Below are 24,515 nucleotides of genomic sequence, written 5' to 3'. Positions count from 1 at the left end.
ACGGAGTATGGATTTAATACTTTGGTTAAATTTTTGGTTTGTGTTCATTTTAGCCATAGTGGCCAAACAGTTAGACAAAGTTTCATGTAAATCTGAGCTGATTTTGCAACTGGTTAATTCCAACCCATAGGTTTGTACACTAAATATTTGGGGAGGGGGTGTCTGGCAGGCCTAATGCAGCAAAAAATCTGTCTGGCGGTTGATATTTTTTACTTAGTATCATGGTAATGACCATTTCCACTTGGTTTCATGTGGTACCTAGAATGTTTGATCCAGCCCATTACTTTGCCTCTTTTTGGGGGGTCCATGCGCTAAACGCAGCGGGGGGTCGATGGCAGACATCCATATCTGACTATGTCAGGTTATCCACTAAATGTTCCTGTACTCAAATATTGGTACCTCGTTCCTTTAACCAAAGTGCTCTGGGCTGCCGCTCTATCACTATCAGGGCACAAAAAGAAGTTTAGCATGTATATACGACTTGTTTACAAGTAAACCCCCTACTGGTATTTTAGGCAACTCTCCTGAAACATTGCTCTTGCTCTAAAAAACTTGATCACTAATGAAGCTGAAACGTCTACAAATAAATTATATATGATACATTTTCATTCACAGTGAGTAAGGATTCATGTCATGGCCAAAAACTTGCTGTAGAATGGGAAAGATTATGGGTTCAAATCCAACCCTAGTAATATGCATATCTTTATACTGAAATATACTGAATGATTTACACACATTTTTATAAACAATTTTCATTATGTAGATTAAAGGCAGTGGACACTATTGTTAATTACTCAAAATAATTATCAGCACAAAACCTGACTTGGTAACGAGTAATGGAAGGCTGTTGATAGTATAAAACATGGTGAGAAACGGCTCCCTCTGAAGTGACGTATAGTTTTCGAGAAAGAAGTAATTTTCCACGAATTTGATGTTGAGACTTTAGATTTAGAATTTTGAGGTCTCGAAATCAAGCATCTAAAGCGCACAACTTCGTGTGACAAGGGTGTTTTTTTTTTCTTCTTTCATAGTTATCTCGCAACTCCGACGACCAATCGAGCTCAAATTTTCACAGGTTTGTTATTTTATGCATATGTTGAGATCCACCAAGTGAGAAGACTAGTCTTTGACAATTACCAAAAGTGTCCACTGTCTTAAATCATTATGTAAAGTACTAAGCGTCTTTTAGATTGATTCATAAAACATCCACGTGGTGATACAGCTCTTTTTACACCTTCTTTATATAATGTGACAACCCGATGTTGCCAAGTGTCAATATAGGGTGTATGATGTTGATCCTTTCAATTTTATTACAATTATTGCTCGCCATTCTGACACTCTTAAATTTCATCATACTTATGCTAGAACTGATGCTTTTAAATTTACTGTTTTAAACAGATTTCCTGTCTACTTTGACAGTTTACCCTCCCATGTTAGGGACCAACTTTTAACTAGCCTTCCTGGTTTTGTTAGAGGAATCAAAAAGCATTTTAAAGAAATCAGCTGGCAGGTCCACATTTAATTTTTTTTTTTTTAATGCATTATTGTTTTTTCTTGCTAGTCTTTTATATCTGAGTTGCCTGAATTGGCTGGTGGGTAATACGTATTCCTCCTGTGGAGGGTGTGTCTTGTTAATTCTCGTTATTGTCTCGAACCAAAAGGTCAGCGACTTTGAAAGTGACTTTTTGTCGCTATTGGCTTTCCCTGCCAGGGTTCTTGTCTTTTGTTTATAGAACGCTCCGGGGATCACCTCGGGAGTCATAGTTTTAACCATATCACTCGAAGCAGTCAATATTTGTATATTACCCACTACATTAAACACCACTTCCTATGATGAGCAGAGCCTTGCACCGTAGAAAAACGATAATCGAGCCCGGGAGAGACCTTCATTTTGTAATAATGAAAGAAAACTACTGTGGAGGAAATGATAATGAAAATTGATTATCTGCCTCCACTTGCCCACGACTCCCACTTAAAGGCATTGGTCGTAAATTATTTACTCAAAATTTTGCGTGAAAACGTATTACATGGATTACGAGCATTGGGGCGATTTTGATGATGGTATATTGACCTTTATCACGGAATGGTCATCTAGATTTTACTCCATTTCAACTCATTGTACCCAAACTGAGGCTGGAATGCGCAATGAATGTTAGCATTCATTACTGTTATTGGAGATGAACATTACCAAGATGGTGACCGAGCGTTAAAGGTCCATATAACACTGGTAGCAACTGCCCCCTCCGATTATATAACGTATAGTTTTTCAAAAAGAGGTAATTTGTCACTCAAATAAAAGTCTTTAAATATTTTGGCAGGCATCTGAGAGCTGAAGCTTTGTGTAACAATTGTGTTTTTGTTTTCTTTCATTATTCTCCTGCAACCTCGATGACCCTTTTGAGTCAAAAGTTTCACAGATTTGTTATTTAATGCATATGTTGGGACACACCAAGTGAGAATATTGGTCTTTGACAATTTACCATAAAATATAGTGTCCAGTGCATTTAATACACACAACCTTCCCGTTAATTATATCGATTCCTTGAAGGCGTGTCTCTGTCGCTATCTAATTAACTTCTTGCTACGAACCCGTTCAACTAGAAGTCGATTTTGACTTTGAGTCAACAACACTTCGTCTAAAAGAAAACAATGAAGCGCCTAGTCGTACAAGGCTGCGTTTGGTATTACTCTTAAAGGCAGTGGACACTATTGGTAATTACTCAAAATAATAATTAGAATAAAACCTTTCTTGATTACGAGTAATGGGGAGAGGTTGATAGTATAAAACATTGTGAGAAACGGCTCCCTCTGAAGTGATGTAGTTTTCTAGAAAGAAGTAATTTTCCACGAATTTGATTTCGAGACCTCAGACTTAGAGTTTGATGTCTCGAAATCAAGCATCTTAAAGCACACAACTTCGTGTGACCATGGTGCGCCAAGGGTGTTTTTCCCCTCCTTAATATCTCGCAAATGCGATGAATGAAGCTCAAATTTTCGCAGGTTTGTTATTTTATGCCTATGTTGAGACACACTAACTGTCTTTGACAATTACCAATAGTGTCCACTGCCTTTAACAATAACGGCAATACAAATCTTTTGTTCGAAGCCTACATCAACTTTTGATAGTACAAAGCATTTTGAGAAAATGTATCCGTTTTTATGCACTAGTTTTTGTATCTGGGAAGCGTTACTGCAGAATCGCTTCTCATATTGTGTATTCCTATTAGAGATTGTTCTTCCTGTGTGAACATAATTCGCTCCGGATTTGTTGCGACATCTGAAAATCACAACCACCCTTTGAAATGACATGTTCTTATGTCAGTCTTACATCTAAACTTATAAAGGATTAAAATAATCGAACGATTACAAAAACTACAGCTATACTTTGCCTTCAACACAAAGGTTGCCTTTGAAGTCAATACTGTGTGTTATTCTCCCTTACTCGTAGTCAATACTGTGTGTTATTCTCCCTTACTCGTAGTCAATACTGTGTGTTATTCTCCCTTACTCGTAGTCAATACTGTGTGTTTATCTCCCTTACTCGTAGTCAATACTGTGTGTTATTCTCCCTTACTCGTAGTCAATACTGTGTGTTTATCTCCCTTACTCGTAGTCAATACTGTGTGTTTATCTCCCTTACTCGTAGTCAATACTGTGTGTTATTCTCCCTTACTCGTAGTCAATACTGTGTGTTATTCTCCCTTACTCGTAGTCAATACTGTGTGTTATTCTCCCTTACTCGTAGTCAATACTGTGTGTTATTCTCCCTTACTCGTAGTCAATACTGTGTGTTTATCTCCCTTACTCGTAGTCAATACTGTGTGTTTATCTCCCTTACTCGTAGTCAATACTGTGTGTTTATCTCCCTTACTCGTAGTCAATACTGTGTGTTATTCTCCCTTACTCGTAGTCAATACTGTGTGTTATTCTCCCTTACTCGTAGTCAATACTGTGTGTTATTCTCCCTTACTCGTAGTCAATACTGTGTGTTATTCTCCCTTACTCGTAGTCAATACTGTGTGTTATTCTCCCTTACTCGTATAGTCAATACTGTGTGTTATTCTCCCTTACTCGTAGTCAATACTGTGTGTTTATCTCCCTTACTCGTAGTCAATACTGTGTGTTATTCTCCCTTACTCGTAGTCAATACTGTGTGTTTATCTCCCTTACTCGTAGTCAATACTGTGTGTTTATCTCCCTTACTCGTAGTCAATACTGTGTGTTATTCTCCCTTACTCGTAGTCAATACTGTGTGTTATTCTCCCTTACTCGTAGTCAATACTGTGTGTTATTCTCCCTTACTCGTAGTCAATACTGTGTGTTATTCTCCCTTACTCGTAGTCAATACTGTGTGTTATTCTCCCTTACTCGTAGTCAATACTGTGTGTTTATCTCCCTTACTCGTAGTCAATACTGTGTGTTATTCTCCCTTACTCGTAGTCAATACTGTGTGTTATTCTCCCTTACTCGTAGTCAATACTGTGTGTTATTCTCCCTTACTCGTAGTCAATACTGTGTGTTATTCTCCCTTACTCGTATAGTCAATACTGTGTGTTATTCTCCCTTACTCGTAGTCAATACTGTGTGTTTATCTCCCTTACTCGTAGTCAATACTGTGTGTTATTCTCCCTTACTCGTAGTCAATACTGTGTGTTTATCTCCCTTACTCGTAGTCAATACTGTGTGTTATTCTCCCTTACTCGTAGTCAATACTGTGTGTTTATCTCCCTTACTCGTAGTCAATACTGTGTGTTATTCTCCCTTACTCGTATAGTCAATACTGTGTGTTATTCTCCCTTACTCGTAGTCAATACTGTGTGTTTATCTCCCTTACTCGTAGTCAATACTGTGTGTTATTCTCCCTTACTCGTAGTCAATACTGTATGTTATTCACCCTTACTCGTAGACCTGTTTTGAAACCTTAGCTTGGACTTGGCATTGACTTTCAAGGTGCTTCGTAGAAGCCATATCGGTGTGTGTCTAATGCCAAGCCAGCACATTTAACTCATCTTATTCATAACACAGTGAATGAAAAACTAAAGAATTTCTTCCTTGCGGACCACTTACAAACCAGTGCAGGCTAAACATCACAACCCCACGGCTGTTCCATGTAGTCTAAATTATCTAGTCTGAGTATTTCCCGTCAATCACCACATCCCTTCTCAGTCCGCTATAAAGCTGAACGCAAAGCCTTTTACGGCCTGTGGTCTGGGCCTAAAATCGCAGGGAAGAGATTTCCCTTGAATGTCTGTTTTAACTGGCCATTCAAGACCTCGGGCCCAACTCTGATATTCGCGTAATTAATATCATTGAAAAAAAAAATGTGAGACATTTATTTGTATGCAAAAATGGTTTATATAAATATGGCAGTCTACATGGTGACAGTAATAATGTTAATTAGCGCTTAGTGAGTATAGATACTTAATAACCGCCGTGGCGTGTTCTATCAAAATATCGATTCTTCGATCCGGGAAATCCCCTTTGGATTTCCTCATGATTGCCTGGGGTCGTGTGTATCGAAGCATTTTCTACATTCATTTTTAACAAATTAATGTGGAACCGGTCAGCAAGGCTCGGATTTTCTACCAAAGACGAGGAGTGTTCTGTTAAAGGGCGAAGGAATTGAATCAAACACAGGTAATAATATTTCAATAACTGCGTAGAGTAAAAGGAATACGTATAGCTACTGCCAGGACTGATGTGTTTCATTAGTAAAGTCCCAAGTTGGTCCTGAATTGTAAACGGTTTTCTGAATATTAACTTACTACAGGGGCGTAGTACAGACTTGTACACACATTGGTGGCGTATGAAGAATTTCACATTGTCAGAAATAGACTTGTGTACAAGTTGTTAAATTAATGTCTGTCGCGCCTGATCTCGCAACTATCTCGCGAGACTGCTTCTCTGCGCGAGACTGCTGCAACTCTCATGATAACTACTCTCATTTTACATGAGAGCAAATTGTCAAGTGCCATATCAATAATAGTATTGCGAAGAGCAGCAGTCTCGCGAGATGTTGCGAGAGAGCCGTAAAGTTTTCACACTCGCGTGCTCACTCTTTGACAGATCTGCCCCCTAAAACTTGGTTCATAGATCCGCACTTGAAGATGCTGTCAACCCAAAAGGTTCTACTGCTGCTCATATTTTACAGATGTTCTGCTCCATTCTATATGCCTCTTATTGGCCTAAGATTGCACCACAGAGCATCTAGAATGCAACATTTTCCCAAGCTCTTCGGCCCAGACCCCAGGCCGTAAAAGGCTTAGCGTTCAGCTTTATAGCAGGCTCCATCTTTAACACCCACCAACCCCCACCCCTCCCAACCCCCACTAAAATGTCATGTCTTGATCCACACTTGACGATGCAGGTGATGATAGGGATGAAACGCCGTCTGAGCAACCATTAGAATGTAGAAACAATATGGATATTAGTACGACGCTATAGGCCCCTAATTGAGTTGTTTTTTAGGTACAATAACCATGATGGCAAGAATAGGTGCATCATAGCTTGAAATAGGCATTAAATTCCACATCTGAGAGAGGGGGGAACATCACCCTTCAGACTCCCAGATTGCACCAGAAAGCATCTACGGACTAAAAAAATTCCCGGGGCCCTACAGCGGGCCCCGGACCCCACGCCGTAAATGTTATGTGTCCCCCCCCCCCCCCCCCACCTTTCAAGACAGTTTGACACCCCTGAAGAACACTCTACTGTTTTAATAACTTATTTAGTATCGGTGATCGCTGAACACTGTAGTATAGTGCTCATTGAGTATCGACACTGAGTAACCGTCAACACGGACGACCTCCATACAACAAATCCACGATGCAGTAAATGATAGTTGTGTAATAAAAAAACGGCTATCGATTCTTGTAACGGTTACTTTGTAAATAATTATTTGTCTTTAATACCCAATAAGTCAATTTATTCTTTTTAGAGGATATATTGCGCATGACATTTTCAAGTCATCCCACTCATGTGCACTACAGATTGCACTGTATACACATGAGTGGCAAAGTTCAATAGCGCAACCTTGAAGCGTTTTCTTTACAAAGGCAAACAAGCGCACATACAGCCGTCTGTTTGTTGACTAGGTTTGGTTGTAGTAAACATACGTACTGTACATAGCAGTAGTTCATTTGTGCATGACTTAAAGGCATTTCAATGTGCCGAAAGGAGTTTTTAAAAGTCAAAAAGGGAAATGATGCTGGATGGTTTTTGCTGTTGAAGTTTACTCTTTCGCGACTGAACCTCTTAAACAAAGTATCACACTTAAAACTACTGCATTTGTCTTTGTGTCCGTTTGTGCTTTAGCATATCTTTAAATGTTGTCCAGGGTTTCTACAGTTGTCAAAGTTTTATGTCTCAAATTATGTTTTCCAACTCGCCCTTGTCATAAGTTCTTTAATGAGAGCGAGAAGGGTGTGGTTTGAGTGGGCATTCATAAAAACCTGAGACAGTTTATCCATTCTGATTGGTCGAGAGGGCATCACGTGGGGGTGTTATAACGGATGTTATAACACCCCTTGCAAGTATTCTGCCTGCTCATTGGTTTAGAGCGCGTCACATGACATGTCTTAGTTTTGCCAGACGACGGCCGTGTGCTAGAGCGTCGGTTTGCCATGCGCTAGTCCGACAGACTAGCACATGGCGTGCAGTACCCAGACGTCCTGTGCGTGTACGAGGATTATAAATTAATAGTCTGTAACCACTTCGGATTGCACGACACTACATGCAACACAGTAAGTAAAAGTGTATGCAATCTGTATTCGCGTCGTCCGTGGATTGTAGCATTCAGGTCTGTAACTTAATAATAACAGTACGGTATTTAGAAATGTTTGGGGTGTTATAAAACAAATATTGACTGCTTTTACTCGTGCAATGGTTAAAAACTTCGCCTCGGGAAAATAGAACGCTCCGGGGATCACCTCGGGAGTCTTAGTTTTAACCATAGCACTCGAAGCAGTCAATATTTGTATAATATAACACCAGTAAAAAGTGTTGAAACATGGGCGTGACACGCGAGCTTGCACCTGTGCTTATAAGACAGTTTCTTCACTCCTATTGGTCGAGAGCAACGGCCCGGACAGTTGTGCCACCTCACGCGATACGCGCGACGCGCACAGCAATCTCCTTATAAGGAGTTGTTTACCCGAGGGTCTTGCCATTTCATAGCTGGAGGGGTGTTGTGTTGAAAAAATGATATAAACAAATATATTTTGCATTTATTTTACTTTTTGACCAACAAGTGTTGATGTTTTTTGACCGAAAATGTATTTATGAATGGGAATTAAAGTGTGTTGAATCGGTTTTCAACTAGTGGTTTAAACCCGCCGAGGCCTGGTTCTTGATATTATTTACCTCGACTTCGTCACGGTATAAAATTATCAAGAACCAGGCCTCACTGTGTTTAAACCACTAGTTGGAAACCTCTTCACCACACACTGACTCCCTTATTGCTACCCAACAAACAAGGGCCCAACTTCATAGGGCTGCTTTAGCACAACAAGTAGCTTAAAATAGCAAAAAGATTGTTTACCAGATTAAGGTTACCACCCAAACTACCATGTCACATGGACAATGTGTGACTGGTATCCTGCTCACTTCTGCTAAGCAGAGAGTTTTTTAAGCAACTTGTTTTCTGCTTTGGCAGCGTTATAACATTTGTAAAATCCCGTAATAGGGGACAGCATCTCAAGGAAGAGATTTCCCTTGGACATAAATTTTGTTTTAACTGCCCTTCAATACGTCGGGTAGTCTTGGTCCCAAGACCATTGGTGTTGCGCGGTCACACACAACCAACGTTCCGATTATGCACGGCAAAAACTGTCCACGCTTGTAATGAACGAACGCTAGCGGGCGCTCTGTTTCTCTGATTTAGATCTCACCATGGTCTTGAATATTTGCAGCGACGGGTCTTAACTTTTTTATTGTTTTTCGGCAAATCTCCCCCGACTTTCCGGTGGAGCCAATCAGAGGCTGCGTTGCGGTTGGCTCGTGAATAATTCATCAGTGTTGTGCATGTAGCGTACAATGCATGCAGTAATTCCGTTGCATGACTTTTGCTTTACTCTGTGTGTGGGTATATATGTTTTTATCGGAGTATAATAATGTCCAGATCAGTAGGATTTGAAACTTTGACACAGGGTGGAAATACTATAAAGAAAGGTTTGTGGTACCAGCACAAACATTTCTATGTATAATGTCCAGATCCAGACACCTGCATTGCCATGATATGCAGCTTGAAATGCGATCGTGGCGTTATGCTCCCGACGTGCCAGGGCCCACACTGATGAAGCCTGTATTGGCTAAACAATTTGCTTATAGTTAGCACAAAATAGTATTGCTTAGAAGAAACTGGTTGCCAGCCAATTTTTAATTAAATTTGAAATTTTGTAGTGCCCAAGTAAATTTTTTGATAGTAAAGAAATTTTGTACAGTATTTTCTGCCAAACAGATATTAACTGGTGGGCCCTGTAGTGTTATTCACAGTGAAAGTTTTTTAATCTTGGGGGAAGGAAATCTTGAGGGATTCAAAAGCGTCTTTGTGAGAACGTATTTTGAAACGTAACCGTAGCTGCATATCTTGGAACGTAAGCGTAGCTTGACTCGGGATTGAAAGCGTACTTTTTGATATTGTAGCGTAACCTATTAGTATCTTGGAGTGTATAAGCATAGCTGAGTAGCTGCGTAGCTTGGAACGTAACAGTATCTTTTGGTGGAGCGTAAGCATATCTTGGAACGTAATTCGTAGCTGCGTATCTTGGAACGTAAGCGTAACTTGACATGGAATTGAAAGCGTACCTGTTGATATTATAGCGTAACTTGAAGGAACGTAAGCAGATCTGTAAGCGCAGCTGAGTAGCTGTGTAGCTTGGAACGTTGACATCTTTTGGAACGTAAGCATATCTTGGACTGAAGCGTAGCATCTTGGAACATAAACGCAGCTGCGTATCTTTGAACGTAAGCATAGCTTGACTCGGGCTTGGAAGCGTACTTTTTGATATTATAGTGTAACTTGAAGGAACGTAGACCTAAGCGTATCTTGGAACGTAAACGTAGCCGAGTAGCTGCGTAGCTTGGAACGTAACCATATAACATTTTTTGGGAATGTAGTCGTAACAATATCTTTTTGAATAACTCATGAGAAATTTCGAGTTTTGATTGTTTGTCCAGCGGCGACTACTGCTATTCAACTCCCAGTTATTTGAGGCGAATAGTCGGGTCATTAAATTCCACTAGTTGCCCAGTTTAATCATTTAATACCTCAAAAATAACTCTTCAGTCACAGAATTAAAAAAATAATACTTTGACAAAATTATGCTTTGAGGGAATTTTGTTTTAGCATTATTTTTATTTAAACCTTTTATAAAAAATTCTCATAATTTTTTTAAGCTACTCACACAATAACACTGTCAATATAACAATATGCGATATTCCTACGTTTTGACATCATCAAAATTACCTGAAAACTCATAACAAAAAGAAATTAGGGGCCATGAATTAAAATGGAGCATATTGGAACGTTGCGATCATAAGAAACAACGGATTCGACACCCGCAAGCTGGGAGTTCATAGCGCCTGGGATTTAACACCTCCAACCCCCACGAGACACGGCATGGGCGGTACGGATATTCCACAAGGCTTATTTCACGTTCCGATTGCTCCACGCCGTGGGGCCATACAGCGTCCGATACACGGACTCTCTGAATGCTAATTTTACGTTCGAATTTTGACCATTATTTACGATTTCAAATCGTCACGTATCCATAATCTGAATAGGTACCTATACTTAAAATTTCACTGTTTTCCTTTTAATAGGCCTATAATGACCACGGAATCACTCTTTGAGCAAAGATTATTAAAAATAGACCGCCGACCATATTGACCTTCAATCTTCAATTCGTCACGTGATATGAATATTGCATACATTAAAAGTAATTTACATAGTCTGGCCACGCCTTCAATTTGCAAATATCCAAGACCATGGTGAGCACAGGACATGGTGAGATCTAAATCAGAGAAACAGCGCCCGCTAGCGTTCGTTCATTACAAGCGTGGACAGTTTTTGCCGTGCATAATCGGAACGTTGGTTGCTTGTGACCGCGCAACACCAATGGTCTTGGAACCAAGACTATACGTTGGGCCCAACTCTGATATTCCCGTTAATGTCATTGAAAAAACACTGTGAGACATTTATTTTTATTTAAAAAAAAAAAGGTTTGTATATAATGGTAGTCTACATAGTGTCAGTAATGTGTTAAGTAGCGCTTAGTGAGTATCGATACTTAATAACTGACGAGGTGAGTGCTATTAAAATATCGATTCTAATCCAGAAAATCCCCCTTGGATTGCAATACTTGTTTGTTGTTGCGATGTTTTTCACAAGTTCGTCATGATTGCGTTGGGTCGTGTGTATCGAAGCATTTTCTACTTTCATTTTTAACAAATTAATTTGGAACCTGAACAGCAAGGCTCGGATTTTCGAGGAGTGTTCTGTTAAAGGGCGAACGAACACAGGTAATAATATTTCAAGTATTGCGTAGAGTAAAATGAATACTCTATGGCTACTGCCAGGACTGATGTGTTTCATTAGTAAAGTCCCGAAGTTGTTCTTGAATATTGTAAACGGTTTTCTGAATGTTAACTTACTTACAGGGGCGTAGTACAGACGTGTACACATATTGGTGGCGTATGAAGAATTTCACATTGTCAGAAATAGACTTGTGTACAAGTCGTTAAATGTCTGTCGCGCCTTATCTCGCTACTATCTCGCGAGACTGCTTCTCTGCGCGAGACTGCTGCAACTCTCTTGAGAGCAAATTGTCATAGCAATATATTATCGCGAAGAGCAGCAGTCTCGCGAGATGTTGCGAGATAGCCGTATCGATATCACATCGACTGAACTACTTGTTCACAAGTCTACGGCAGGATCACATGACAACTCAAAAGGCATGTTGACTGTCTGGCAGGTTTGACCTGACGGGACCTTTGTTATTCTCACTCCATTGGATGTGTACGATACTACGTACAGAGTCGTGAGTCAGGGATTGCGTATTGTAGCGATGAGAGTCGTACATCAAAATCTGCTCGTATTTTTTACTCGGCTGGTTGTAGGGACTAGCGGGATGCCGCGCTTCGCGCGGCACCCCGCTAGATGAGGAGGATTCTAGTATACAAATGTTGTAAAAGGTAATGTGGGGGCAAGGGAGGTATTATTACAGTTAATAGTCATTTTGTAGGATTGGATTAGAAATTGTATTTATAATCGGTATGGAAATTTGTCATTAATGTTGTATTTTGATAAAAATTAATTGTTGAGCGTGCACAACTTAGTTGTGAAACGTCGCGACGCGTCGCCTCTCCTCCTCACCTTCTCTCTTGCGTTCTCCAACCAAAGGAATTGGTGTTCGTTTCTGGAATTGAGCTTTAATATTGGGGATGGGTATACTTGGCAATGATGGTACTTGGCATGATATGTAGGGTATTTCGTAATATTTTAGTGTTGATCGAGCGGGCCAACGCATTATCCGTAATGTGGATTATGTTTCGCCTCATTTACGCATAGTTTTAATTCAATCGGCTTTTGTCATTGTGTCAATTTTATCCACTGCACTGAGTATTTCCCAGCTAAGATGACTGTAAGGGTAATAATGCTGAGTCGACTAAAAATATAGCACGTACACTGCTCCAATGACACACTTATTTTATTGTGTTGAGCACATTTGGGATAATTCAGTTCCACGGATTTGAGTGGTCTAAGTCTGGTCTCCCCCCTCAACACTAATCACCGCTGCTAAATAGCACAGGAGAAATCCGACTAAAAAGGCTTGTATGAAAGTGGTACCCTCTTTTAAAACAAACTCATAATCACAGCCACTAACAGCCGCGGAGTTTATCTGACTGAAAAGGAAGCTTCGAAGAAGTTCTGGTATACAGCAGATAAAAAAAAACCGCGCCAGTTGGTATGGACTTTAACGATAAAATCAATTTCTGCAAATTGTATTGAAAATAAATATATTTAATGATTGGTTGCTATAACTGTTGAATGATTTTTGCTTTGTTTCCAATGACGTGTACACGATTTTAGTATAAGGCCCCATTCATCGTGATTTATTGAGCGTACGTCCAACCATGAGGTAGGATTAATCCTACCTCCATGGTCCAACGACGCATACAAAGTTGTCTGAGCACCAAATAAAGCGAGTTTTCGGAACATGCTGTGCAACATCTAATCTACTGTTTTTACCACCGCTTTTGGGAGTAACAGTGCGTCGGCCTCATTAATTTATAGTTTATTGTCATATCAATTGATTCTCATGTAAACTTTCTGGTCAACATCCGCCGGGGCGCGCGCCCGCGTGACGAAGTCCCCTGATAAAACATCCAATTTTATAGTATGTTATCATAATTATCTGTGGAACCAAGGGTTTATAGGCCAGTTTCGTTAATTTTGTATGGAGAAATTCGTAAAAAGTATCCGATTCAGCTGCACATGAGAGCTCTTTCGATAACAAAACCCGACGGCCGATTGCTTAATACAAAAAGGATTTGGCAAAATCTACATCCTGAGTCCTGACCAAACTGCGTTCTAACAATTTTGTTGTTTCAGAACTTTGAATGGAATGTTCGTTTACAGCTTCAAAACAGCCGTTGATGTTTCACAAAGTTCGTAACCATGAAAGCATACTATTCTTAAACGGTGATTTCATGTACTCTTTTGTAGGTTTAACTGGAAAAACCTATACAATGTATATGAAAAGAGTCAGTAATGCATTTACTTTCTTTTTGAAAGTGTTTCAACTTTTACGTGTATACGTTCTGTGTGTTGGGGATGACATATGGACTGTACCACTAATGGTGCAGAGTTAAATGGAACAAATAAAGTTTCACAACAGCGGGTTGCTGTTTGATGCGTTTAAAAAATGCTGGAAAGTTGGGTAGGCCTACATGAGTGACTTAATTGTAATAAACACATATGTAACAGATGCATGTATTAAAGCCTAACGTTTTTTATTTAACACGCGAAATTAAACCCCCCTGTACAAAATGGTATATACACAGTGCCATTTACCCCTCTGCGAAACATCAATGAGTCACTCTGGAATGTTAATAGGAGTCGGAGGTTGCCACCCACTTCAAACCTAAAGAGGTGGCTCTGTGTGCAGCCTACAGCTCCCCCCCCCCCCTTAGACCAACAGGTGGGCCATATCAAAACCAGACAACCACAGAGGTGACTCTGTGCGCAGCCTACGACTTCCCCCTTCGACCAACAGGTGGCCCATATCAAAACCAGACAACCACACATGTAAGGAGATATCGCTCGTGACTCCAGCCAATCAGACAACTCGTCAGAGGGAGTTCGGTTCAGGGTTTTGTAGACTTGCAACCCGACGTCTGTAACGATACAACCGTGTTGGATTCCACAAGGATGCCATGCCACTGGACCTTCTAATTTTCAATCCAAGATGGCGCGGGTTACGCTTTTAATAGTATAGATACATGCCAGTCCATGAACTATCAACAATGTTATTTGTTTTCTCTGAATATATAGTGTGTTTGATGATAAAACAATTTTGACTGACATGTGGTACTATTAATTATTAATACAGAAGATTTAAAAAAAAATTACGGCTTCGCCTTTGATCACATCATTGGGTCACTTGACCTCAAAATGGCAGACGGTGTAAATGATCACCCGATACTCCACATTTCTGTGAGTAGTTAACAATAGCAAAGGGTCAGTGGAAGTAAAAACTTATCAAACACTGATTACTACCTCGTCAACCAGGTTACTACCTCTGTTGCTAGCTATTTTACACCATGACATCTGACCATGTTTTTTAAACAAACTTCAACAAGACCGATTGTTTTATACACATTTGATTCTTGTAAACACAATCATATAATAATAAACTTTGGGGATGTATGTTTTGCAGAAAACTTTGAAGGAGGACAGCGTGGTGACAAAATGGCTTTCTCCCGGGAGTGGAAAACCAGACAGTGTCACTTCACCTGGAACCTCGAGAGCGAAAAAAGAGTTTACAAATGCGAGGACAAATTACTGGGTAAAATTAAGAACAACTTGGAAGAAACACCTTTCCTCAAGATCGAGAATCTTCTATTCAAGGCGTGTCTTCAATCGTGGTTCAAAGATCGGAGTGTCAACGCACTTGCTTCTCTTGACGAAGCGAAGCGGGAAATTGAACTTCAAAGGAACAATGACATATACAAAGGTTACAAGAGCGTCGAACTATTAAATCGCATGTGGATTGAACACAAAACCGTACCCGGTTCGGAGTCATTTCGTAAGTTACATGAAGAACTAGAAGCCATACAGTTAGAGGAGGACGATTTGCGGGTTGTTGGTGCAGTCAAGGCAGCGGCCCTCATGCGACTCGGTCCGGTTATGTTTGACACTAACATAGCACTCTTCAAGGCAGCCCACCAAGCATTTCCTTTAAATCCAGATTTCCTCTTTGGGGTTGCAGACGTCACTGGGCAGAAGGTGAGATTCATGAAACCATACCCCGCCCCCAATCACGACAGCTTAGACCAATCTTTAAAAGACATGATGGATGAAGAAAAGGTATATTGGGAAAAACTAATTGACCTGAAACCTAACCACCGAGGATACCACTATGCTAAGTCAATGCTCGGATGGAACTTGTCTCTGCGAGACGGACCAAATGACAAAAAGAAGGCAAGTGAGCTGCTAAAAGAAGCTTATGACGATGCTCCAACATTACAGGAGGTTTGCAGAAATCTTATCCGAATGTTAAGGAAAACAGATAATCTTGATCGGGCTATTTTCATACTGAAGAATGCTAAGCAAGGTCGAACCGAAAACCATCACCAACTTGCCTTGTGCTACAAAGATAAAGCAAAAAAAGAAAAGCAAGAAAAGCACAAATTGAACACAAAGGCATACAAAGACAGGAGGAAGAGACAGAAAAAAGCTGATAAATGGACCATAAAGGCACTTAATGAACTGAAGGAATGTCTGAAACTGGATAGTTCACATTTCTTTGCTTTGGAGCTAAAGGCAGCTCAGTTAAAATACGTGCAACATCTTAAAGGTTTCGAGAAGCCAAAGGATTACTATTCGAAAATAATTAAGTTGGCGAATGAATTCATGCCTACGAGGAAGATGAGGCTTTACACAGCATTTGCTCCGTACCTTGGACAAAAAAAGTCAGCGTCAGAACACCACTCTAGAATTGACTGCTGGCGGGCAGTTATGAACTTATCCACGGACGTATCCTTTGAAAAGCAAAACGGTATATCCGGTAAATGGGAAACAGAGAAACAAGCAGCCTCATATAAAAAGGAAGCATACGAGAAACTGAAAGAGCATTACATGTACGAAGACGATCGTCTGAATCTTGGAATTCTATTCTACCAGAACTTTGAGTTCGATCAAGCCATCGGCATGTTGGCGACAGTGGGCCAAACAAACGCCGAAGTGTCGTACTTTGTTGCAAAGTCATACCTCAAAAAAGGTCAAGAGAAAACTGTTGGCAATCAAGCAAACCCTGCAGAAGCAGCTGAGGATTTCACAAGGGTTCGAAAGAATGTGGAGTTTGCACGAGAGTCGGAACTGGAACCACAAAAGGTTCGAGAAATGATAGCGGACACAGCTCTGGCAATCGCACACAATGAACTTCAGGCTAACGCAAATGACGTCATTCAACTGGAAGACATGTGTGTGACGTCATATCGCGAGGCAGTTAGATGTGGAAGCCTGGTCGCCGGTTTGGAGCTGATGAAGCTTGCCAAGAGTGACGTCATAGACATATCCTCCAGCTCTAGGTCAAAGTTCATCCAGGTAAGACTCTTTATTGAGATCGTCTTACCAGAGGGTTTTGTCAAGCGTATTCTGTGAAAAGTCAGAGGAAATGGGATTTTACTAAAATTTAACTTTAAGACCTCGAAATCAAATTCGTGAAAAATTCTTTCTTTCTAGAAAACTACGTTACTTCAGAGGAAGCCGTTTCTCACAATGCGTTACACTATCAATAGCTCCCAATTACTCGTTACCAAGTAAGGTCTTACACTAATAACTATTTTGAGTAATTTCTAATAGTGTCCAGTGCCTTTAATAAAGTTATTGTACACTGCTTCTTTAAAATGTTCTGTTTTGCAAATGCTATAGATGCTGGCAGAAATAAAGGTGTGTTGCTCACAGTCCCAATCTGACGCCCTACATGCTGCATCTAAGCCCCTGACGTTCGAAGGAGGCCTGAGATCCAAGGAAACTGCTATCGAACCTTGCATGCTGATGAATCGCACCAATGTCAAAGACGAACTCAAGGGAATCCTTTCAAAGGAAACGTTTTACCAAAAGGCATGGAAGGGACTTTTCAAAATGGAGGTGAAGCTACTCAAGGAAAGGTTTAGAGGTAAGCTTCTTGATAACTCAACGGTTAAATTGTTTTGTTTGTTTTTAGTTTTTTTTTAAGTTAACTTGTTGAAAGCTTGTTGTAGAACAAGGGTTATTTACAAAGGAGTTAAAGTTGAGAAATGAACCTCCATCAAGCTTTGATTTCTACGAGTATTGGTAAAATAGTAGACAATTTGCTCACATACATCAAGTACTTGTATACTGTTGCTATTTTTAGAATTTTTTCATCCTTGAGAAAACTCTTTAGGTACCGATGGACATGGATTAGATGGGAGAGAAGAGGCGAGTCCGTTAGAGAGCGTAACTGATGACGTAATCGACAAGGCTGTTAGCTGCTGTTGTGATACCAGACCTCTTCTTGACCGTATCATGGAAAAATTTCTGGTATTTACACAAACAAGACGTTATATTAATCATATTTTGAGCCCAAACAATTATCATCCTAATTTTTCATCAACAAGTTGTTCTCTTATAATTGTCACACGGACTACCGATTTGATTATTAGTAGAGTGTTTTGTTGGGAAATATCACACATTTATATTTGTATTTAAAGAGACAATCTCAACATAGTTCTTTAAAACGCAAAAAGTGAAGAAAAAAAACAGTGGACAACAAATTTGTATTAAAATTAAGGTAATTTTGAGTTTAGAAAACAATGCGAAGACCAAGTGTTCACCAAAGTGTACTGTGGAACATCTTCGGCCCAGACCTAAAATGAATTTGTTAAATAATTAATTGATAAAAAAACACCCGATGAAAAACATCAGGTTTTCACAATATCCAAGAATGCAGATTTAGTAGTCTGTTTAAAATTGGATCCTTTGTCATTTTGAGCTATAGGAAGGAAATTCAAAGTATCGGCAAATTCCGGCCGTGATCGAGATCCTGGAAGTTGTTGATTTTTTATGGTAAACTTGTTCTGCCAAGCAAGTACTTGTAAATATGCCATGTGGTTGTAATAAGGATTGTAACATTCTATTCAATTATTTATTTTAAAGAAAGACGAACTGTGCATACGTAAGGTGGAGGAAAATTATTTCCCTCTGATACTCGATGAGAAATTGACAGCGGAAATAACAGAAGAAAGACTTCTAACGAAGACACTCAACATCTGTAAGATTGACTTGAGGACACAGTACCCGAGACTCTATGACTATCTACTGAAGGTAAAATATAAGTCTCTCTTTCATTAAATTTGCGTGCAAATAAATGTGGGTGATTTTGAATGGTCAAGCATTTGTTGTCATAAGTATGTGCGTCGCTTTATTTGTTCATCCCCGTGTTGCAACCTATGGGGGGGGGGGGTTCGTCCCGTCTTTCGTCCGTCGGTTCGTTTGTGTGTTTTTGGTGTTTTTTGTTTCTAGAAGAAAAAGCTCGAAAGACTCTTTGAAGAAAAGTGTCAGTTTTAGACTAATGTGTGGGGATCGTCTCGTTGAAAAGGTAATGCGTTCGATGGACTGTATCAAAGCATAATTGAGCTTAATTTAAAGGCAGTGGACAGTAATGGTAATTACTCAAAATAGTTATTAGCATAAAACCTTACTTGGTGACGAGTAATGGGGAGAGGTTGATGGTATAAAATATTGTGAGAAACGGATCCCTCTAAAGTGACATCGTGTTAGGTCCACATTTCTTTAGAGTTAAGGTAAAATAAACACTTGCTTTTTCTTGTGTCTTTTTTGTGCTCACAAAACTTTAACAGCTTCAGCCAAAGATCAGTCCCGAAAATGAATTCATTAAGCACTTTTGTACCATCGTGAACAATACAAAACACAGCAGTGGGGACGTTCTGGACATCGAACCCAATCTAGTCAAACTGGCTCGACAGTCCACCGACAAAGTCGAAGAGATATGCCAAGTCTTCTTCGACACCATGAACGAGGCGAAAGTGTTGATGACGAGGGTGGAATATTTGGTATCAGCCATAAGACAAGGCGGTGGTAAAGAGGTTGAGAAGGCAGATGAACTTTTCGAACTACTGATGAAGAACGAAGACTTCGTTATCAGAATGGATAATACCTGGAAGTTTCTTGAGGTAAGTTTTATAACAGGTGTTTTAATAAATGATTGCAGTCTTTGCAGAAGCTTTACCTTAAAAGACACTCTCTAGACACCTTTGGTATTTAATTTTGAAAATTTTGACTCATTAGGTCATCGAAGTTGCAAGAGAATAATGAAACAATCAAAAACCCTTGTTCCACAAAGCACAAACTTGCGTGTCTTCAGCCGCCCTAAAAAGGCTTCAGGTTTGAAGTCTTGTAATAATTATTTGAGCGAGAAAGTACCCCTATCTATTGCTCGTTACCAAGTAAGTTATTCTAACAATTATTTTGAGTAATATTGTCCAATTGGAGGTTACAAAACAAATTTGATAATAAAAACTTGCTTTTATTTTCTTGCTTCAGATGCTCACCATGATAAAGCACTGCAGACTGGAAGCTCGACGTGTTGATGATGTCGACTTTACTAGGTGGGCCGAGTTGTCCGAACGGAACAGTGAGTTTAGTCAAGATCTCCGTAGGGGTTATCTAGAGGTCGAAGCTGCACTCTTGACCAATAATGGTGATCAAAGCTCGAAGGAGGTTCTTGAGGAGTGTCACAAGACGAGCTTAGAGGCTGACAAACTCTTGAACAAGGCGTGGCTGAGTAAGGTAATGCTTGGCATCTTTGATTTTTGGATGTAAACCTGAGTTTATAGTTAATTCTTTACAACTTAGAAAAATCCGTATTTAGCGCTCTACAAATGTTGTAATAATTATTATTATTATATTATAACTTAATAATTAGCTTCTTTCTGCTTGTAAATTGCTATCTAATGTAGATTTTGGAAGTCCCAATTTTGGAGGCGGTTTTGGTTTGCAAAAAAACGGGACCACTAAAGTTGTTCAATCATCTTTGTAAATCTCCTTTTAAGATATTGCTGGTTTTTGATTGTTTTCTTGTATTTTTAACTCTTTGAAATTTGTGTTATTAATTTTGTTCTCTTTGTAATTTTGACTGCAATTCAGCCTTCGGCTGTAATGTCTGAAAATCAATTCAAATCAATTTGAAGGGCGCATTTGGGTGATTTTCCTCACCAGAAACTTGGCATGACGGAACAGAACATTGTCACCTTAAAGTCACCTGGAAGTGGTATTTTTTCAAAATAAAACTTTTGTCACTAATATATGTGTTTTGATGAGTGGAATGTGAATAAACAGTTAACTAAAGTTTTAAAAAATCAGTTCTTATGTTATTTACAAATTTAAGAGTAGACCCCGACCCGAGAGGGCGCTGTTCGTGACGTCATTTTTTTTTTTTTTTTTTTTCCGGCAATGCCGACCGGGTGTATTGCTGCTGAATGTAGAAAAAAACACTTTTTGAAATGTACCAACTCACGACTTGGACGTACATGTACTTTGCACGTGTGTTTACTATACGCATTGCAGGCAAAGTCTGCCTCGCTTGACGTCACTAAGGGGTAGGCGGAGTCAGCCCCCAAACAACTTTATATATTTTTTAAACATATAAATCGTGACAAACAATTACTAAAAAAATTATTTTATTGTTAGTAAGCATATACTCTTAATTTTGAAGGAAAAAAAATATATATTTCCAGGTGCCCCGCAAATGTGTCCACATGACCAATAATAGGTTAAAATGACGTGTAATTCGAGCACAGAAATTGCATTTGTAACAAGTTTCCGGGTCAGAGTATGTCTCGGTCATCGTCGTTTAAAGTTCGAACTTGACTCCCTCGCTGTCTGTTTTGACTCTGTGTTTTTTTTGTTCTCCTTATAGGTAAACGGGAAAACACAAAATTTTCCATTTTTGAGCGATTCTAAAGTCAAGAATAAAGATTCCTGGAAAGGAGACGTGAAAAAAAAAATCAACGACATTCTCAAGAAACAGAAAATCCCTCCAGGCCGTATTCTTAATACCCTTTTGAAGGTAAGGCCTATAAGACAGCTCATTTGCCCGAGAAACCTATCACCATGCGTAGATCTATGTTGAGAGGTTTGGGCAGAGTGATTTCGAGTACTGTACAGTGTCAGTGTAATAGTTTGTTTTGTCACTATAGCTTGTTACTAGTCACCTTTAATTTTTTAACTTGTTATGTATTTTGACAGGCACAGCCGTGTTCCAGTGATGATAACTACCATTTCCTAGCAATGCGAAAGTTCCTCGATGACTGGTCAAGAGGAACCACCAAAGACACGGTATCCATCGAGAAAGGAACCAACTCCACGGAGTCTTATGACGTCTTGGATCTCACTCGGTGGTGTGTGAACCATGCTGAGAAGTTGGCCTCCGAAGTCATGGCTTGTATGAATCAACTTTAAGAGTCCTCATCAGATTTACATTACACTTAGTTTGAAGATCATATGATGGTAAAAAGCTTCCCTTATTAGTTGGTGAGGCGCTGTAGTTTTTGAGAAATGAGTAAAACAATGTCACAAAATGGGTTTTAAAGTATGTACAACGTATTTTCTAGTACTGGTATTTTAATCGACTCTCCTGAAACTTCTTTTAATTTTCACCCTTTTTCTCAAAAACCTGATGACTATAAGCTGAAACTTCTACAGGTAAATGATATCACACACATCTTCATTCACAGTGAGTATGGATTCATGACATGGGCAAGAACTTGATCTAAAAAAGGTAGCAAAACCATTTAAGAAGACTTAAATAATTGTCGTTCAGTATTGACTCTGGAAATTAATGTCAGTAGAAACTTACTTAGTAAAAAAGGCGGCAGCTTTGAATAGCATTTTGAGAAACAATTCACTTTAAGGTAATGTGGTGTGTGGAAACTGTTAACGTAAAGGGTTAACATTTTATTTCGGTATGGTCAATCTTACGTTGGTTCACGTAGGCCTGATGCTAACAAAATCGTCCAAAAGTCATACAGAGAAAGTGTTATGATTACCTATTATATATTCTTCAGTCAATTGACACCAACAAAAACAGAGCTTGTTATGGTATTTTTAAATGGATCCTATTTGAGTAAACGACAGAGAAATATATTTTGTACTGTCTATTTTTAATCAAATACATGTTTTCTAGTTTGTACATTTCGTGTGGATATTAAAGTAAATCGGATGAAGCTTTGTTTTAATTATTAATATTATGGCTATGGCATATTAGAAGGATTTTATAGATAATGATGACAAACTTAATATAGAATTAAAATATTGGATTCTGGATTTGAATTGCTTCTTTCCTAGCAATGTAGTTTAGTTGGTAAGACGTCTGCTGTAGAATGGCAAAAACCATGGGTTCGAATCCCACCCTAGTAATATACCTATGTATCTTTGCACAAAACTCGGGAAAGTGTACTGAATGATTTAATCATATCAATGTATAAGGGTAATACTAAATAATATAAACAATTTAATAATTATGTAAAGTACTAAGCGGTTTGTTGTATTATTCATAAAACATCCACTTGATGAGACCGCTCTTTTAACAGCTACTTTATATATGTGACAACTAGATGTAGGCGTATATAATTCTTTTGAGATCAAACAATTTGTTTATGTAAAGCAACAAGCATGGTACTAATAATCATTAACGAATTATTAACTACAAAAGCCATATGAAACCAGCTGCAAGTTTTTTTGTCGGAGATGAGCTCAAAATTCGTACTTGTTTGTAATATTACCGAAAGCTGAGTCTTCTACTGTTAGCAATTCCAATTTTATAAATAAAAGTGCCGCAAATATATATAATCGTCTATTAGTTGGTAAGACACTGCTCTATAATTGCAAAGGTCGTTTGTTCGAATCCCACCCGAGTTATATACCTGTGATTGTTTTTCCACAGAGCTCGGGAAAGTACTGAGTATACAGTGCTGACACACATCAGTACGGATAAACCAAAATTAATGTCAGTCAAAAAAATATCTCAAAAAATGGAAAAACAAGCGAGACTGTGTCACTTTTGCAACGATCGATTTTTAGCAACAGTTTGGCGATATTAAATTCCCATGGATGCATACTAATAGTACTTCAAGAACAGTGATAATTGCTGTTTATACACTACATTAAAGGCAGTGTATACTAATGGTAATTACTTAAAATAATTATTAGCAAAACAACTTACTTGGTAACGAGTAATGGGGAGCTGTTGTTGGTTATAAAACATTGTGAGAAACGGCTCCCTCTGAAGTAACGTAGTTTTCGAGAAAGAAGTAATTTTCCACGAATTTAATTTCGAGACCTCAAAATTAAATCTTGAGGTCTCGAAATCAAGCATCTGAAAGCACACCAATTCGTGTGACAGGGGTATTTTCTTCTTTCATTACAATATTATATCGCAACTTCGACGATCAATTGAGCTCAAGTTTTCACAGGTTTGTTGTGTTATGCATGTGTTGAGATACACCAAGTGAGAAGACTGGTCTTTGAAAGTTACCAATAGTGTCCAGTGTCTTTAAACACCACTTCCTCTTCGATAAGCAGAGCCTTGCACTTATATAACCTATAGCCCGGGTACAGACCTTCATTTTGTAATAATGGCAGAGAACTGCGGTAGAAAGAATAATAATGAAAACTGAATATCTGCCTCCACTTTTGTAGGTGAAACCCACGGCTCTCGCTGAGTCCTAGCTCTAATGCTTAAAGGCACCGGACACTATCGGTAATTACTCAAAATTCAGCACGATGGAAACTTACTTTGTAACGAGCAATGGAGAGCTGTTGATAGTATAAAATCTTGTGAGAAACGACACTCTCTTCTTAAGTAAAAGTTTTTGAGAAACAGGTATTTTATCACTCAAATATTAAAAGTATTTTAATATTTTTTGTAGGAATCTAAAAGCACGCACATAAATTGTGCAACACGGATGTCTTTTGTTTCATTATTCTCCTGCAACTTTGATGACCAATTCAGTTAAAATGTTCACAGATTTATTGTTTATTGTTCTTTATATTTTGGTGCTGTTGCCCTGGTTAACTATAGTCTTCACCGGGACACCAGTACCATGCGCTTAGATACGTAGTATTAAGCGCGGTATAAATTTGTATTATTATTATATTATTATTATGTGTTATTATGCACAATGTTAGGACACAACAAGTGAGAGTAATGGTCTTTAACAATTTACCAAAGGTGTCCAGTGCCTTTAAT

At 39.0% G+C, this 24,515-nt stretch overlaps 1 protein-coding gene across 2 annotated transcripts; it reads left to right on the top strand.

Annotated features, from left to right (window-relative positions):
* Positions 1-5,537: 5,537 nt before the first annotated feature.
* Positions 5,538-23,277, top strand: LOC139945488 (uncharacterized). Of its 2 annotated transcripts, none has more exons than XM_071942848.1 (9): positions 5,538-5,637; positions 14,940-16,828; positions 17,156-17,402; positions 17,652-17,788; positions 18,404-18,571; positions 19,108-19,440; positions 19,811-20,056; positions 21,186-21,335; positions 21,515-23,277. In XM_071942848.1, exons 2-9 carry the CDS (start codon positions 14,972-14,974, stop codon positions 21,725-21,727), a joined length of 3,351 nt encoding a protein of 1,116 aa, XP_071798949.1. In that variant the 5' UTR covers positions 5,538-5,637; positions 14,940-14,971; the 3' UTR covers positions 21,728-23,277. The 2 variants fall into 2 exon arrangements, with proteins under 2 accessions (XP_071798949.1, XP_071798950.1); XM_071942849.1 differs by lacking the exon at positions 5,538-5,637 and adding an exon at positions 11,470-11,520.
* Positions 23,278-24,515: the final 1,238 nt, after the last annotated feature.

This window comes from Asterias amurensis, chromosome 12 (assembly GCF_032118995.1).
Source record: "Asterias amurensis chromosome 12, ASM3211899v1".
Taxonomy (NCBI): Eukaryota; Metazoa; Echinodermata; class Asteroidea; order Forcipulatida; family Asteriidae; genus Asterias; species Asterias amurensis.
Note: the sequence above shows the minus strand (reverse complement) of the source record. Positions and strands in the feature narration are given on the sequence as shown.